The sequence below is a fragment of the Trachemys scripta genome, chromosome 3 (assembly GCF_013100865.1).
Source record: "Trachemys scripta elegans isolate TJP31775 chromosome 3, CAS_Tse_1.0, whole genome shotgun sequence".
NCBI lineage: Eukaryota > Metazoa > Chordata > Testudines > Emydidae > Trachemys > Trachemys scripta.
In genome coordinates, this window is record NC_048300.1 from 11,585,647 (window position 1) to 11,603,079 (window position 17,433).

The following is a 17,433-nucleotide window of genomic DNA, read 5'->3' on the forward strand; positions in this document are numbered from 1 at the left end:
GTCAACTTGAAATCATGCACTAACAAGAGGCAACTGAAGTGAAAATACCATAGCGCTGGGTGGGGTGGGGGTTGTCTTACTCCCAAGAGCAGACATATTGTAAATCAAAGGTCGTTAAGATCAATTTGAATCTCTGCTTAGGTTGTTAGTTGGTCAGATATGATTAAAGACTTACTTCTTACAGGACAGCTGGAAAACTAAACAGATAGACATGTTGATCCCATTCTTAGAAGAATCTCGGGCATGAAGCATTGTGTTTTAGAGTGAGGTGGGAAATGTAAAAGATGATCACCTTTTGTTTGAAGTTTTAATAAAAAAATACGATGAAATTGAAGTACTTGTTCAGTGTTGTGAGGAACATTCAGGCGGAGAGGATTTCCTCATTTAGACATCTATTCTCCTCATTTAGAGACTGGTTTGTAAATTTGTATTTTTACTAGAGATGGTCAAGATTTTTTTAGATGAGAGAATTTTTAATCTGAAAATACCGATTCATCAAAACAGAAACTGTTTGTGGAAATGTCAGTTTAGACCAAAGTTTTGTTGGACAGGTTTATCCGGAGGGGGGGGGGAGAGAATGTGTGTGTGTCAGAGAGGGACCCCTCCTGCACACGAAAAGAGCCAGTACCCCAGTCTTTAGGGCACTCACCTGGAATAAGAGACCCAGGTTCAAGTCCCTACTCTAAATCGGGCAGATTCGGACTGTTGGCAGTCCGGTCGCTCTTGTGTGCTTTTTGTGAAAAATTTCAAGAGGTCTTGTTTCTGATGCAGAACAAAAACAAACTTTGAAACCTTGAAATTTTTCACAAAACAGAATTCTTGTTTTTTTGCCAGCTCTAGTTTTTACAGACATCTCTCTGTTCCACTGTTACTGAGATCACAGTGGAAGGCATTGTACTGTCACAATTACAATTTGTTTATAGAAAGCGCAAAGTCTTGTAGTCTTTGATTTGGCTAACCCCACTGACAGTGTGTCAAAAAGATAGTGGGTGCCAAACTGGAAATAGCTAACAACAATTTTCTTTAATTGTGTGCTGTAAATATGCAACTAATAAAGGTGATGGACTGCATCCAAAGTGTTCCTTGTTTTTAAAGGGTGGCTTAACTTGATACATCTTGACTCAATCTCTAAAGGGAGTCAAGTATTCAGTTGTCTTCCTAAGGGAACAAGCTGGCTGATAAATTATTTAGGGATTGATTATGATAAATAAGCATGGTACTGCATGAAGGATGGTGTGGTAGAACACCACTGCAGGGGTCATTCCCAGAGGCACTGTGCAAACTAGGAATCTCTGGAGCATGCAGAAGGGAATGAAGCTGCATTGTCATCCTTGTGCTGTGGTCAACATCCGGACCATCTGCTCCTGGTTAGCTCTCCTGGCTGGAATTGTGATGGGGATATGTGGTCCTGCGCCTTCCCTTGCCTTCTTTCTAGAGTCGAGAATGGCAATATTTATTTATAAGCTTTTCTGTGGCACTTGTCACCAAGGTATCTGAGGGCCTTGCAAACAGTAATGAGTTTAACCTTGTCACATCCCTGTGAGGTAGGGAAGAATTATTATCCCTACTTTACAGACTGAACTGAGGCACAGAGAAACTAAGTGACTTGCCCAAGATCCCACAGGAAGTCGATGGCAAAGCAGAGAATAGAATAGAACCCAGTTTTTTTGGAGTTGCAATCCAGTGTACAAGATGATCTTTCTAGCTTTGAGAACCTTTATAGCACAAGGATTCTAAGTGTGGTCAGCCGCTGGGAACGAGGCTCTTTTGCTGAGTTTGATCACAGTTTGATCACCACATGGTATTTATCACTGCAATTAAATATAGCCTGATCTTGAAGGGCGCTGCTTTTCTTGTTGAACTCAATGGGATTGGCAAATGATTAGCATCTTTTAGAATCTGCTCATAGCTGGCAGCTCCATACCAAACTTTTAAAAACGTTACGCAAGCCAAGGTCTTTCTCTAAAAAGCGATTAGTTTAGAAAATTTTCAGCTGCTTCCTTGGTTTGTGGGGTCACAATGAACAGTGTCTTAGTCTCCAGAGCTGTTTGTCTGGCACCTTTTGTGGGCAATGAATTAATTGAAATTAATTTCTGTGATTGGATAGCATAACTGATCAATTTTAAAATCCACTGCTTTTTTTTTTACTCTGCTCTACATTAGTTAGTTTATTCTTGACTCTAAGAAGTTTTTATTAAAACTATTTCTTTTGGAGAGACGCATATCTTGTAAGTGAGAGCTATGCCTTCCTTTCCCCAAACAATCAGGAGATGTGTAGCATACTGTGAGAACAGAATGTCCTTACACTCATTACATCACTCTGTTTACTGTTGCAGGTGGAAATTTTCACATTACAGCCTACTTCATAAAGAGATGGGTCAATCTCCGTTGTGTGGTGGGGAAGCAGTATCGCGGTAAGCAGGCAGTTTCTTATTCCGTTCCTTAACATTTAGCACAACTGGGAGAAGGGAGGGGATCATAAACACAGTGTTTCCATTAGAATTTTGATTCAGTTTATTGGTTTCTGTTATTGTTTTGTTGTGGGATTTTTTGTTTTTAATCAAAAATATTTCCAAACTGTTGTTTGTGTGTTTCATTTAACTTTAAAGTTGCTTACTGCTTTTTCCAGACTAATCAGCTCGGTCATACCAGATTTTATATTTGTGATGAGGCTCAGCATTTTACTGAGGCTCCACAAGGTGAATCAACCAGAGGTTGCATTCCCATGAGTCACATCATTATTGTTTGAATATCTTATGGTATCAACTGTATGGTACAAGCATATGCAAGCAAAAGCTTTCATTGAGCCCACTGCTGTAAAACCCCTGCATAGGTGATGTCATTGGGCCAGAAATTTTTCTTCTTCATGTTTTTCCAAGCCAAGATGCTCTGTAAGGAAGTGATATCAATCCTGTTGCTCCAACAACAATAAAAAGGAACCATAACAATCACTGCCCTTTCAGTTGATCTTTTGAATTTAAAAGAAAAATAAAGTAAATCAACTAAGTGGCCTTAAAATCTTTTAACTGCTTGAATAACAACCTTAGTAATGTCTCTTACATTTTATAGGGTTTTATTTGCTATGTTTATGGACATTTGTTAAGTCTCTTCTGTTTCAAATAACTACTAATTTTGTCTAACTTCATACTGAGTGCAGAGATTAGAGTGTTGATTTTAAGTATTTCAGCAAAGCTGTACATTTTCATGGCTGTTTTGGAATATTAGATTATATTGTAATAATGTCTTTTACATCAAAACTTTATTTGTTTTGGATCTAAGCTTTATTGGAATTTTACATGAAGTATTGTAGTCTAGTGACAGATTTGTTTTGTTAACTAGCAAGAGACTATCTGGCAAAATGTAACAGTTAAAACAACCAAACTAAAATGTATTTGATCTACCAATACTATCAGAAAAAATTCTAAGGCCACGATCCTGTAACGAGCTCCACATGAATAGAACCCCCTGCTCCCACACAGAGGTCGTTGAAAGACAGTGGCCAAATTTGTTGTTGTTTCTTTGTCGTTAATAATAATTTTTATTATTAATAAAAGCTGCTGCCGCACTCTAATAAGTATATTTCCTGAGCTAATAAACACTTTGGCCTCAACAGTTCTTTTAGTCAGGATACATGTAATACTGCAACCAAAAAGAACACATTGTTTATCATTTAAGTACAATTCTGTATTTTGCAATTGAAACGCATGTTGCATTGGTTCATTTTACCGTCAAAGCTGAAATAACACATTGTCAGAATGCTTAATATCTGAGGCTAGGAGCAACCCTTCTGCGTATGCATCTTATCCTTCCTGTGCAGAAGGTGGGGATTACTGCCCCCACTTCCCATCCCAGCACCACTCCTTATTTCCTCTGGAGCCTTTCTGCTTGGAGCTCTGCAGGGCTGAGACCAGAAGAACAGTGGGGCCGACTACAAGCCACCACACCAACCCACAGATCTAGTAGTAATTAATACAGCATTAACTCTTGTAAAATTACCTTAATGGCTCCTGCATAGCAGCCATCGGAGGACTTGGCAAATGGCTGCACAGAGCACGCTGTCAGTGAAACACCACAGTCTTGTGAAGAAGCAGCCATCCATGTGGATAGCTCCATGTTCCTCCCCTGTTTGCTGCCCTTTGATGGAATGTTCTGAGGGAAACTGTGTGGTCAGCCTCCTAGTTTTCCTGCCTATCTTACCTCTTCCCCCTCCTGTAAGACAGGATGTTCTGGCCCATTGTTATAAAAGTCTGACAATTTCACATATAAATCCTAAATAAAAATATACCATTTTAATGGATGTGGAAATAATCGCAGATTGCTAAAACAGAACACCCTCTCTCTCTCTCTCTAGTAGTTTTGTCACTAAATGGAGTGATGCCTGATGTACTCTATTCTGATCAGTGGTTCAGAATTGTTATTACTGAATCCTCTTCCCTCTAGTAATCTCAGATGACTACAAAGTTTTGTTGTTATGGGTTAACTCTGGGAACTGTGTTTTTAGGAGTAGGATATGTGAGATCGTATTGGTAAACAGTAATAAATCGTTTAAACACTTTAAAATCACCTTAGTCATAGTTTGAAAGATGTTTCCATATGTCATGTTATGTCCAATTTTGATGCAATATATTATACTGATGTTATAAACATGACAAAGTTTTTGGGATGAAAAGATGAATCATCAGACTAGCACAAAGGAAATATGCTGAATGACTTGCCAGTCGGGTTCCATGTGATATATTTGTCCTGGGCTCAGGTGGACTAATTTGCAGCCTAGTCTTTTCTCTGGAGAACTGAGCTTACTCTGTCCTATTGATAACTGAATGATTTACCCCCTCACCCACAAAAAAACCACAAGTGAAGGGGGAGGAGAGAGTGGGGAATTGCAAAAAGTGAGGTGGGAGAAAAGAATTATTGTGCATTTTAAAATGTCGACTGCTTTGATTTACAAAATGTAGTACACATATACGTTGCCCTTATAAAAACTGTATTATATACTGAAAGATGCATGTAATCTTTTTGGGGTTTGTTGTTTTACACAGAGCTGCGTGTATTTCCAGACAAATTTGTGGTTTGTGTCACTAGACTTGAATCTAATCCCAGTCTTTGGACAAGCGAAAACGGAGCACTGGTATGTATGGAGGAGTACTAGAATAGTCTGATTTATTGTTCAGTGGTGAGACATGTTTCTGTGTAGACTTAGTCATTCAAATGCTAATCTGATATTTTCTAGGGATGGAAAAGATCATCTAAACAATTGGGCCAAGATGTTCACAATGGGGACCTAAAGTTAGTCTTTTTGTCACCTAAATGGTCTGATTATCAACTGGGCTGAACACCCAACACCTCCCGCTGAAGATAGTAGGAACTGCTAGAAGATCAATTTTGGAAATCGGGCTACTTGTTTAGAAACCTAACTTTAGGTATCCATTTTTGACTATGTGGCCTTGAAACCTTTTCTGTTACCAAATATTAAGATTTATAAGGTCCACCGTATTATTTATTTTGCCTATTTTTTTGGCATCTCTGTTCTATAAGACAACTAATAAGGGTCAGCATTAGCACTGCTGGAACAAAATATGTTCCCCTAATAAATTTATGGGAAAAAAGGTATTGCTGGGTAGTTCATTACCAGTAAAAATTATTACTTATATATTTCATCTAGAAGGCTCTATCAGGGTCAACAGCTTATGAATTTTATACTGCAGTTAACCACTGGTTGTCTCATGAGTGCTAACATTGACCCAGGTGGCCTGTTTTATAACAGGCTGTTTCTTGTGCACTCATGGTGAATGTCATAAGTACACATTAAGGTCTGTGCATGTATTGTAGGCGTGATTAATGGAAATATTAATTTTAAACATTAAATTTAATTTAAGGCCCTTTGTAACAGGAAAGTTTCTTTCTAACATCAGCTATGAGGGCTTTATATTCTTTATTATCTTGGTCCCAAGATCGATAAACACCACAGGATAAGTAATCCAGCAAAAAGAGATGTTTAGGTTGCTCAAAAGAAAATCTAGTAAACTGCTTTTGAAAATATTTTGTTACCAACCGGAACAAAAAACTATTACTCTCACAACATGTGTTTTAAAAGCCACTCAGACTCCTTAAAGTGGGACTATTTAACATGTATTTTGACAAAACAAACAAACAAACAAACAAAACCCTGTGATTGGGAAATGAATTATTATATTTTTCTTTTTAAAGTTTCTTGTAAAACTCTCCTTCCAATTTGAGAGAGTTAATTTCTCCAAAAAGCAACAAATAAGAATTCCCCTCCTTAGTTTCCCTTTCATATGATTCCTATTAGAAGAGTCAAGGCAACTGAATAATGTGCTGCTGTCAAGAATATTTTGATTGTTTCACATAAATATTACAGTATTGATTTGAAATTGTGGTAACTTAAAACTTGAATCTATCAGTACAAATCCCTAATTATTCAAAAAGTGAATTAACATTTTAAGGGCCTGTTCTATGGGGCTATTCATGTGAGTAAAGTTACTCAGGTGCCTAATTCTTTGCAGGATCAGACCTTAAATCAGAGAGCTCTCCCATCAACATAATAAAACCCCCTCCACGGCACCGAATTCACCCATACGGGACCCGGTGTTGAGTGTCTCCTCAGGCACCATGCCTCTGCCCTCAGCACCAACATCACAGTCGGCATTGGTTGAGAAAACCAAGTCGGCACCGATCGCACCAACTAAATTTTTCACTAGGCAGTTTTGGTCAAGGGTTTGGACAACCCCCTTCACCAGGCAGTGCTGTCACCTGATCAGTCCCCATGCTTTTGACACCACCTTCGCTCATTTCTCCACATCTGGATGGACATCAATAATAACGGACTAATGGGTGTTAGAGATCATACGATTGGGATATACCATCCCCTTTACCTCCTGATCACCTACCCTGTCCCATTCCCTGTCCCTCTTCAGGGATCCTTCTCATGAGCACCTGATACAAGAAGTCGATCATCTTTTACAACTAGGTGCCATGGAACAAGTACCTTTGCAATATTTGAGGGAGGGGTTCTACTCCCACTTCTTCTTGACACAGAAGAAGAATGGGGGATGGAGACCTATCTTGGATCTCAGGAAACTCAACATGTTCATACACACTCAAAAGTTCAAAATGGTGACACTGGGCATGATACTTCCAGCGCTGCAAAAGGGAGACTGGTTTTCACCCCTCAACCTCCAAGATGCTTATTTTCATATTACTATACACCCCGCTCACAGGAAATTCCTGGGTTTCACAGTAGGACACAAACACTTCCAGTACAGAGTACTACCGTTCGGCCTATCCACTGCACCAAGAGTTTTCTCCAAAACTCTAGCAGAAACAGGGAATAATGATTTTCTCTTACCTGGACAATTGCTTTCTCAAAGGCCCAACTCAACAAGAAACATTGGACTCAGTCCAGACGATTATCACACTATTCAGGGATCTAGGACTACAGATAAATGAATGAAAATCCACTCTAATCCCTGTCCAACAACTGGACTTCATCGGGGCACATCTCGATACTGTAGAAGCCAAGGCGTCCCTGCCCCTGAACAGATTCTCAACTCTGACAAGCCTTATCTCAGAGGTAAGAGTCAGCCCCCAAATACCAGCTCATACTGTCCTGCAACTGCTAGGGTACATGGCAGCCACAACATTTGTGGATGGTTCCGTCCTAGCGAACTAGCCTGCTTGGAACAAGTTAAACGTGTTACTAAACAGCAGGAAAGTGACCATGTGGAATACTTACTTTCAAAAATGGAAGAGATTCTCCTCCTGGTGTCAAGTAAAACATTTCGGCCTCCACAGCACCATTAGTGTTGAATACCTACTGGAGCTGAAACGAGTTTAGCATCAAGCTCGATCAAAGTCCATCTTGCTGCCATTACTGCGTTCCATCATGAGATTGATGGGAACTTGATCTTCATGCACCCAATTACTAAACGTTTCCTCACGGGTCTCCAGAACATTTACCCAGAAGTTCGCCAACCTACCCCGGCCTGGGACCTCAATCTGGTGTTGAAATGCGTCATCAGACTGCCGTTCGAATCCTTAGCCATCTGCTCCCTGCTACGTTTATCCATGAAAGTGGCCTTTCTGGTCACCATTACTTCTGCAAGGGGTGCTCATAGCCAATCCCCCCTACACAATATTCCTCAAAGACAAAGTCATGCTACATCCGCACACAAAATTTCTACTAAAAGTAACATCAGCCTTTCATATGAACCAACCAATCCGTCTGTTCTGTTCATTCCCTCTGAAGCACCTGGCATGAGCCACTGTCAGGGCAGGATGGTCCATTGGTCTGACCCAGTATGGCTGTTCTTATGGTCCCAAAAGATGTAGCCTGTAATTGCTATATCTGTCACAGCAAATATATTCGTTAAATCACTACTTTAAAAATTGAATTATAAAACAGTAGATGAAAAATTATGATAGACACAAACCATCATGGATTCTGCGAAGATTGTGCCACTTGAATCAACTAGAATTCTTGAAGTTGTCTGAAACAGAACAGATATAGGAATATTGCTTTATATTTTTTTATGGACTTGCAAAACTGCTAAAGAAACTAAGTAGTCCCAGGTATAGTTTTCCTATGGCTTGGAAATTGGCGGGTCCATTTTCAGCATGGCAAAGGATAACAGTTGTGTACCCCAAGGATCCATACCAGGAATGCTGATGTTTAGTATATTAATGATCTGGAGAAGTGGATGAGCAGTGACGTGGCATGATTTGCATATCACACACAATTATTTACCATTGCCAAGACAAGACAAGACCATAGAGACCTAGCAGAGCTGCATAGATGGGCAGTATGATGACAGATTAAATTCATTGTTGCCAAATTCAGCCTAACAATTTGAACTCCTCATACACTTTGTTGGATTCTGTATTAACTGTAACAAAAAAATCCTGGGTGTCCTTATAAATAATTCAGTGTATTCTGTTTAGTAACTTCAGTCATCAAAATGCAATCAAAATGTTAGATGCATACAGAATTAAATAGAAAATACTGAAAATATCATAATGCCAATATATAACTCAATAGCATCCACCCATTGGAGTACGGTATGCAGATTGGGTCATGCAAGCCTCAACAACATATAGCAGAAATAGAAGGGTTCCAGTGGCTGGCAATACAAAAAAATTAGGGATATGAAAAGGCTTCCTCATGATGTGGGATTGAAATAATAGGGACGTATTCCTGCAATCCTTTACCGAGGTGAGCAATCCTTTCTCCTGAGTACTTCATTTGACTTAAATCTAACTACTTGCTTAAGGGCTGTGTATCTGAGAAAAGTTTTGTGGGATCATATAACTCTTTTTCAATACCTAAATAACTTGCATTTTAGTGGAACGCTCAAAGTAAAAAATGACAGCATTCTTGCTGTCCCAAGGGCCTCCAGCAGATAACCAGCAGGATTGTTTTGTAGAGCAAACTATCCTCTTACCTTCAGCAGAAAACTCCATAGCAATTAATAAGAAATACATTCTATATCTTGACTTCAAAATGAACTGAAATAAATATAGTATAAAGAGACTAAATGTCATGGAGGGATTTGGGGCAGTCTCTAATTTCTACAGTTCAGTGCTATCACTTACATTCAGCCCTTATGCAAACACACTGCTGTCAGACTTTTCTTTGCTCATGCCTATCCCTACCCTTCCCCATTCCTTTGTTCACACAGAATAGATGAGTGGTTTTCAAACTGCAGGTCGCAACCCACCCAGTACTGGGTCGCGGAATGTAAGGCACTGGGTCGCAGCAGCTCTGGTCAGCACTGCTGACAGGGCCGTTAAAAGTCCCATCAGCAGTGCTGCCTGGCTAAGGTAGGCTAATTCTGTTCTGACACTGTGCTACGCCCCAGAAGCGGCCAGCAGCAGGTCCAGCTCCTAGGCGGGGGGGCCACGGTGTTCCGCGTGCTGTCTTCCCTCCCCCCGCCCCCCCAAGCACCAGCCCCGCACGCCCATTGGCCAGTTCCCAGCCAATGGAAGCTGCGGGGGCGGTGCCTGTGAGCAAGACCTGCGCAGAGCTGCTTGCACGCCTCTGCCTAGGAGCCAGACCTGCTGCTGGCTGCTTCCGGGGCACAGTGTGGTCCGCGGTGCCAGGACAGGCAGGAAGCCTGCCTTAGCACCTCTGCCGCGCAACTGACCGGGAGCTGCCTGCCCCTTCCCAGAGCCCGCTACAACACCCTGAATCCCTCATTCCTGGCCCTATCCCACAGCCCTCACCCCTGCACCCCAACCCTCTGCCCCAGCCCTGAGCCCTTCGCACACACCAAACCCCTCATCCCCAGCTCTGCTGGGTCGCAGGCATCAACAATTTTCTTCAACTGGGTTGCCAGAAAAAAAGTTTGAAAACCACTGAAATAGATAATGGTTATAAACTGATAGAGATTGAGTTTGAGGATGTCTGTTAAATTAGTGAGAGCTCTACTACTTTTCACTTTATTTCTTCCCCAATTTATATAATCTAATCCATACTAAAATAAAATGAAAAAGAATCTGAAAGTAAAAAGTTTGTCCTTGGTAGTAATATTTCCAGAGCTTGATTGTGCCATTATGATACCAGGCTAAGACCTGCTCATACTGCCTGTTTTATATGCCTAGCCTGGATATAAGTGGCAAGATCAAGGATATTACTGTTAACCTTTCTAAGGTCTCCTACGGTCATTTCACATGGTATCATAGTTATATAAACAACGCAGTTCTTTTACCTGTTGGTGTATTGTTTTTCTAAGTTTAAGTCTTATGCTTTTATACTAAAAGTTTATTTTTCCTGGCAAAACCAGATTTTTTTTATAAATGAAACATAGTACTGTAAAAAGAACGAGGAGTACTTCTGGCACCTTAGAGACTAACAAATTTATTTGGGCATAAGCTTTCGTGGGCCACAAGTACTCCTCGTTTTTTTTTTTTTTACTGATACAGACTAACACGGCTACCACTGTGGAACACAGTACTGTGTCACTTGTGTTCTTTAATCAATAGTTTGTTCTGTTGTTACCCGGCATATAAATCCAGAGCAAAAGGAGTAACTGTTTGTCTACGTAGAAAAATGAACATAAAGGATATTCATCTGTTTACACTATATGTAGTGGATGCTTCAGTCATTTAGACTTATTGGACAGGTGAGAGTACCCTATTTTCAGCTGACTCAAAGCTACAATACAGGATTGCAATATTTTTTCAGGAACCCATGTAACATTTTGCTGTTAGTCGAGAAGTTAGCGTTTCCCTTGTCTTGAAATATGTAATAAAATAACTAATTTTTTGCTTTTATTTTATAAAAAGTCATTTAGAGGAGAACTTTTACAAAGTCCTTTTGCATACCTTTTGCAGGCAAGAAACTTACAATTGAGGGGAAAATGGCTGAAGGTAGAGGTGTCAGAAAAATACTGCTCTTTTATTAATACAAAAAAATCGGGTTTGGGTATGGTTTAAATCTGCCTTTAATTTCATTAAGAGAAGTTGTCAGATTGCCTGAAAAACAACTGCCTTTTTCTCCTTTCTCTTATCATTGGACACATTCACCATGAAGATACTATCTGTGAATCCACAGTTCTGAGTCGTTTGGCATCAAGATATGAAATCAGGAGTTCAATCAGTTAACACTGATTAGACATTAATTAACATTTTTGCCTTCAAGCAAACATGTAAAATGTGTATCACATGTGTCTTAAAGCACATCAGTATCACATTTGTTTTAACTACCTTTTCTTCTGTGGCATTAGGAGTGTCTGTACTTGATCATTTCTGTGTTCTGAGTTTCAAGTTGTTAAACTAACTATTAGTGCTACAGTATTGTAATTTTGATGTTATATAGTCACTTTATTTTAATTAAGTTTCATAGGGAGTTTTCCTATTTATCGGTTGCCCAGCTCCATGCCACTTTAAGTAACTCCAGAATCAATAAGAATTAGTCTGAAATATACTGCAAGATTTCCTAAACTTGTATTAGAAAAGTTCTGAGTTCCTACTCATTCCATTCTTTGCTAGGGAGCACCAAATTCTGATGATCACACTCTTATTTGTTTTTAAAATCAGGGTTTTTTAGAGTTCTATCTAATATTGAATTAATATTAATATTGAAACTCTTGAAACATGGTGTATGTACTACTTCTTCTATTTGATACGTGTGTGAACTATTCTCATGTCAAAATATTCATCTCCCTTTTGGTGTAAGTAAGAGAGTTTCTGGGACATAAGAAAATGATTATCATGAATAATACCATAAATGGGCTATTTTCTACTGAATAGCCATGACAGAATAGCTTATAGATTACTTTTTTTAAGTGACCAGTGTGTTTAAATGGCTCAGATTTTGGTACCCAGCTTGGGATATCTTAAAGGGCATGGTTTTCAGAGGCAGGCATTCAGCAGCCCTGAAAACAAGCCCCATTTGGAGTGGCCAGTGTTGCTGACTCTCCCAATTTTATTGTGAGTCTCACCACATTTCATATTTTTCATAAAGCACCATCCCTTGAACTCAACTGATTCTGGGAGAACCTCACTTTCTTTCAAAAGGAAAGTAAATATATGGCCTTCATGGTCCTGGAAAAATGCTCAAAAATGTGTCCCAAATGCACCTTAAGGGCTCAGAAAGCAGAAGGCAAATAAAAAACCTAATTTTTATTTTTTGTAAATATCATGATTTTTAAGCCAGTCTCCTGGTTTCTAGGGACCTGACTCCTGATTTTTGAGCACACAGGGTTGGCAATACTTGGTTTCTCAAGTTAAGCATCCAAATTCACCAGTCATTTTTTGAAAATGTGAGTCTTATGTTTCTGAAAAGAGCTTTACTGGGATGGGCCTAACCTTGCCCTAGATAGTACAAAACGACATAGGAAGTTTGGCAAGTTAAGTATTCAGTTATGGAGACTTTAAACATCAAATGAGGGTGGATTTTGATACTTGGTAGTGAAGACCTCTCAGATGGCTTCCAGGAGTTTTGCATAGCTTCCTGTGTCATGCATCATGCAGGTCAATAGACCTACCTACCCCCAGAAGTAAAAGTGTCCAAGCTTAACAGCAACAATTTTTTGAGTTCATCAGATTGTTCATCCAATTTCAGTCTGGCCAAAAGGTTGTATTATCAAATCCCTCAGCATTTACTAAACATTTGCAATCCAAACTTGGAAACAGTTCCCATTGGCAAGAGTTAGGGGATGTGATCCTTTTAGAATGTTTAGCAGCGCACCAGTGGCCTGGAGATTAGGACCATCCAGACTTTTTAAAACTTGGCATAAAACAAAATTGTGTAACTACAGCCAAGGAATGTTGTAGTTTCAAATTAGCCAGCAAGTAGGTAGAATGTTAATCTTTTGATACTTGAAAGCCCTCGAGATTTGGTGTCCAGTGAAACCTTCCTGTCTGTTACTTGTCTTTCAGGGAAGAAAGCTTATGTGCACCTGCTTAGCGTATGCTGGACTCTCACAAATAGAATCCAGGGCACAAGAGCGTCCCTATACTGGGGGGAATGGAATATGGAGACATGAAAATGATACATTTTGTGAGGGGCTCTTTCGGGGTAGGGAGAAAAGAACAGGGCAGTGTCCCACACTTTCTTCATGAATAGGGTGTTCAGTTACCATAACCTGTAGATCTTGGGATCAGCCAGAGGCTAGGACCATCATGCAGTCAGAGGCCACAAACCTGTTGAGGCTCTTCAATTGGCTGGGAGCTGCCTGTTTTGAGCTACAGTTCTACACTGTAGGACTTTCAATCTCCTGATAAGTCAAGCTTGGACCATCTTTGACAGCTTATACTTGGTCTGGGACATTCTCCATCTGGCATGTAGGGATGGTCTGTCACTCACCCTTCTGTCCCTTGACTAGGAGGAGGCATTTGACAGGGTGAATCATGGGTGCTGTCCAGGCATTCAGCTTCAGTCTTTGTTTTGTGGGGTTCCTCCAGGTGCTATGTGCCTCTGCAGTTTCTGGTCAAACTCAAATGGGCCCTGACCGAACCTGTCATCTTTGATCAAGGAGTTTGTCACTGTCCTCCCGGTCTGGTCTTTGTCATTAAGCCCTTCCTCTGTCTCCTCCATCAGGGGTTGGTGCTCCAGGAGCTGGACTTGCAACTCCTGCCACCATACTAGGACATTTGTGATATCTGGTGTGAGTGGAGACTTGCCAAACCATCTCTTCGGCAGCCTCCTCATCCAAGTCAGCTGGGTCAAGAGCTCTGGCTCGATGGTTGGAACCGGGTGTCAGGTAAGCTCGCTTTCACCTGTGCTCTGTGCCATCCAGTAAGGCGTGGGTTTGCTGCTCTATCTTGGCATCTGTGTCTCTACTACCGAGTCGTCCCTGCTGGTTAACTGAACCGATTTGGAGGCCCATGTGTCTGACCAGCTGAAGACATGGACAGGGTTTTCCCAGAGCCTTTCCCATTTATGGAAGTCCCTGGTCATCGAACAGTTGGTTCTCTCCATGCTCTGACCCCCATCCCTCATTGCCCTGTCCAGTTTCCAGAGAATGGTCCTGGAGATCTTCTGTCCAGGGAAACAATGGGCCTCCCTAAAAGAGGACAGTCAGGATCTGTGTCAGTGTTCTGTGTCAGCAGCTCCAATATGACTAGCAGCTCTTTTACATCAGCCTGAAAAGTCTCCCCAAAGACCTGTCTGAGTAGCCAGTCTTTTATTAGGATCTCCTAAGGACCTGAAAGCATTTCTGTGATGTCTGTAGTGGTTGTTGGAGAGAAGACCTTCTCCTAGAGCTCCTGCTGCATAATCCCCATCCTTCTTCACAGGTGGTGGAGACCCCTTCAGTGTGCTGGCTGGTATCACCAGAATCAGAGACCTCCTGGACCATGGCTGGTGGGTCTGGGTGGACTTCAGGGTGCTCACCCAGCTCATGGGGTTGACAACTCCTTGTCACCCCCTCTGTGTGCTCCAGGAGGTGAAGGCCACCCTGCTCTCCAACTCTCTTGCATATCTTAAGCGGGTCCTGCAGGAGGTGCGCCCTGCCTTCCTGGCCCTCTAGAGCATGATGCCAGGACCCTGGCCCTGTGAATGCCTTCAGCCACCTCCAGCACACTGTCTAGTATCCAGCCAGTTTGCATCCAAGTTGCACTCAGGGAACTCATCTGTGCACTCATGTTGCACACTGTGCATTTCCTCACTGTTGTTTCTTGCCTTGATAGCAAACAGCAGGACATCCTTCTACCTAGCGAGGGGAACTAATGCAGGAGGCTGATGAGGCGGGGGAACCCTGCCTACCTGAACACAGATGGGCCAGTGGGCCAGCCTCTATTCAAGTCTGGTCCCACAGCTCATTAGGGACATTAGTTGGTGACTCTTGCATGAGATTATGAGCATGGGCTTGGATACATCCAACACCTGCCCTTCTGCAACAAGAGGGAGACCTTGGCGCATGCCTACCTAGGGTGCCAGGTTGCAGCCCCATTTCCACCTTCTCTAGAATCCCCTGCTGAGGTTCTGGCTGCACTTCTCCCCCACTTCTGTTCCTATACACATACCCATCCAGGCCTCCACAAAGTTGCAGGACCCCCTCATCAGCCTCCTCCTGGAACTGGCCAGACTGGCCATCAGTCCAGGAGGAGGCATCTTGACAGGGAGGTTCTCTGTGCCTGTGGGCGTACTTCCATGTCTTGGTTATCTTGTGGATCCATGCAGAGTTCCTTTGGGTGGCATCCACCTACTCCTTGGACTCCTTTGCAGAGTCTTGAGCTCTGGGAGTCTCTGCTCAGTGCCCCCTGCCGGTTCCCTCATTTTGAACCTTTGACTTGGACACCCATTCCTGTTTTATCATTTGTTGTCCCATGGAATCACTTGTTTTGTTGGGATCTGTGGCCCCTTCCTCTATTGAGGTGGGGATGGAGATTTTTGTCCTAAGTGGTCTTTGGCACACCTTCACAGAATTCAGAGAGGCTGCAGATATATGCTCTTGACTGTGTATCTATGGTTAGGACCTCTCTAGGCAGGGTTTCTGTGGTTAGAGCCCTCCAGAGGTGGAGACTAGAGCATAGTTCTCCAATCCACACATGGCCAAAAGCTCGGCGCTATGGCTAGAGTGACTCTGGACAGTGCTCTAGCCATCTCTCAATGGTCATATGGGCCTGGGAGCCGTAATCAGTGAAGAGCAGCCAGAGACTTTGGGACAGTATCATAGGAACAACACCAGAGCCTCTTAGATATCGCTATCCAACAGGGTTAGTGAGACTCGAGTCAGCTGACCCGTGTCAGGAAACCCTGTGCTTTGAGCATTTATACTGAAATATAACCCTAGGTTAAGGATTTTCTGACCCATACTTGAACTTAAGGCTCTGGCATCCTCACTGCAGTGCACAGACCCAAGTCAAAGTAACAATATCCCGGAGTGCCTAGCGCCCGCTCCCGCATGTCAACACTCTAGCCCTACAAATGAGTTGCGCTATAGGGAAATTCTACTGCCCAACCTGTTTCCTAAATGTGATGGTGCTTTTGATGGGACCCGGGTGCCCATAAGGAGCACGAGTACATAGACTGCCTAATTTGCTCCTTTGGTGGCTGTGTCAGTAGAATGACTGCAGTTTGAGAAGGCTTTTTACTGAACTACTGAGAATTGGGCTCTCCATCTCTAAGGCTGCGTCACATCGGCAGGAAAATGCTCATGTCCTGAAGATAATTAGCACATCCGCCTCCAGGGCTGTTAAACTATTAACATGAAACTTTGCAATTCTTAATTTTTAAAATGGGACGTTCAGTGAAGGTGTTCTTGTTGGTTTGATTGATTTGATTTTTGTCTGTTTGTTTTGAAGTTTGACATAAAACATAGGTTTCAGAGGAAAAGCACACACACGCACCAGCCTGGCTGCCGCCGGCTGCAGGGCGGTGAATTACATCCCCAAGGGTTGGAGTGCAGTGTGCTCCAACACTCCCTGAAATCTCTTATCACTGCCCCTGCTGCACCTTGGGAGGCAAGGATAAGGGATCCCTGGGAGGCTGTGGGGAAGTTTGGGGGCTGTCTCCCTCTCACCGCCCTCACAGTGCACACTGCCTGGGTGCACCTGCACAAGCAGCCCTAGGGAGGGTGGGGCTGGGGGGGGGGGCGCGAGGAACAAGAGTCAGAGAGCAGAGCAGGACCAGGCACCTGCCCTGCAGGGCAGGGGAACATGTCCAAGGGAGGGATGACCCCCAACATCCTGGCAGCCAGGAGCCACCTGTCTCTCACCTGTCAGCTTTGCTCCCTGCTCCGGGCAAGCTCTGCACAGCACCAAGGAGGAGCCAAAGCTGCCGCTGCAGGAGCTGCAGGGAGGTTTTGGGGCTGGGTCCCTCTCACCGCCCTGACAGTGCACGCTGCCCGGGTGTCCCGGCATACGCAGCCGTGCTTAGCTGGAGCTGTGCCACTCCCCATCCCCGCTGGGCAGCCGTTTGGTCCTGGCTCTGCTCTCTGGCCTTCTTGGGGCGGCATGTGCAAGGATACC

At 42.7% G+C, this 17,433-nt stretch overlaps 1 protein-coding gene across 3 annotated transcripts in view; it reads left to right on the top strand.

The window, feature by feature from the left end:
• The window catches only part of SLX4IP (SLX4 interacting protein), a 122,293-nt gene that overhangs the window by 92,473 nt on the left and 12,387 nt on the right, over positions 1–17,433 (top strand). For all 3 annotated transcript variants that reach the window (XM_034764130.1, XM_034764129.1, XM_034764128.1), the window contains 2 exons: positions 2,337–2,414; positions 5,040–5,128. In XM_034764130.1, the coding sequence (XP_034620021.1) occupies positions 2,337–2,414; positions 5,040–5,128 (167 nt within the window). The remainder of the gene's footprint in view (positions 1–2,336; positions 2,415–5,039; positions 5,129–17,433) is intronic.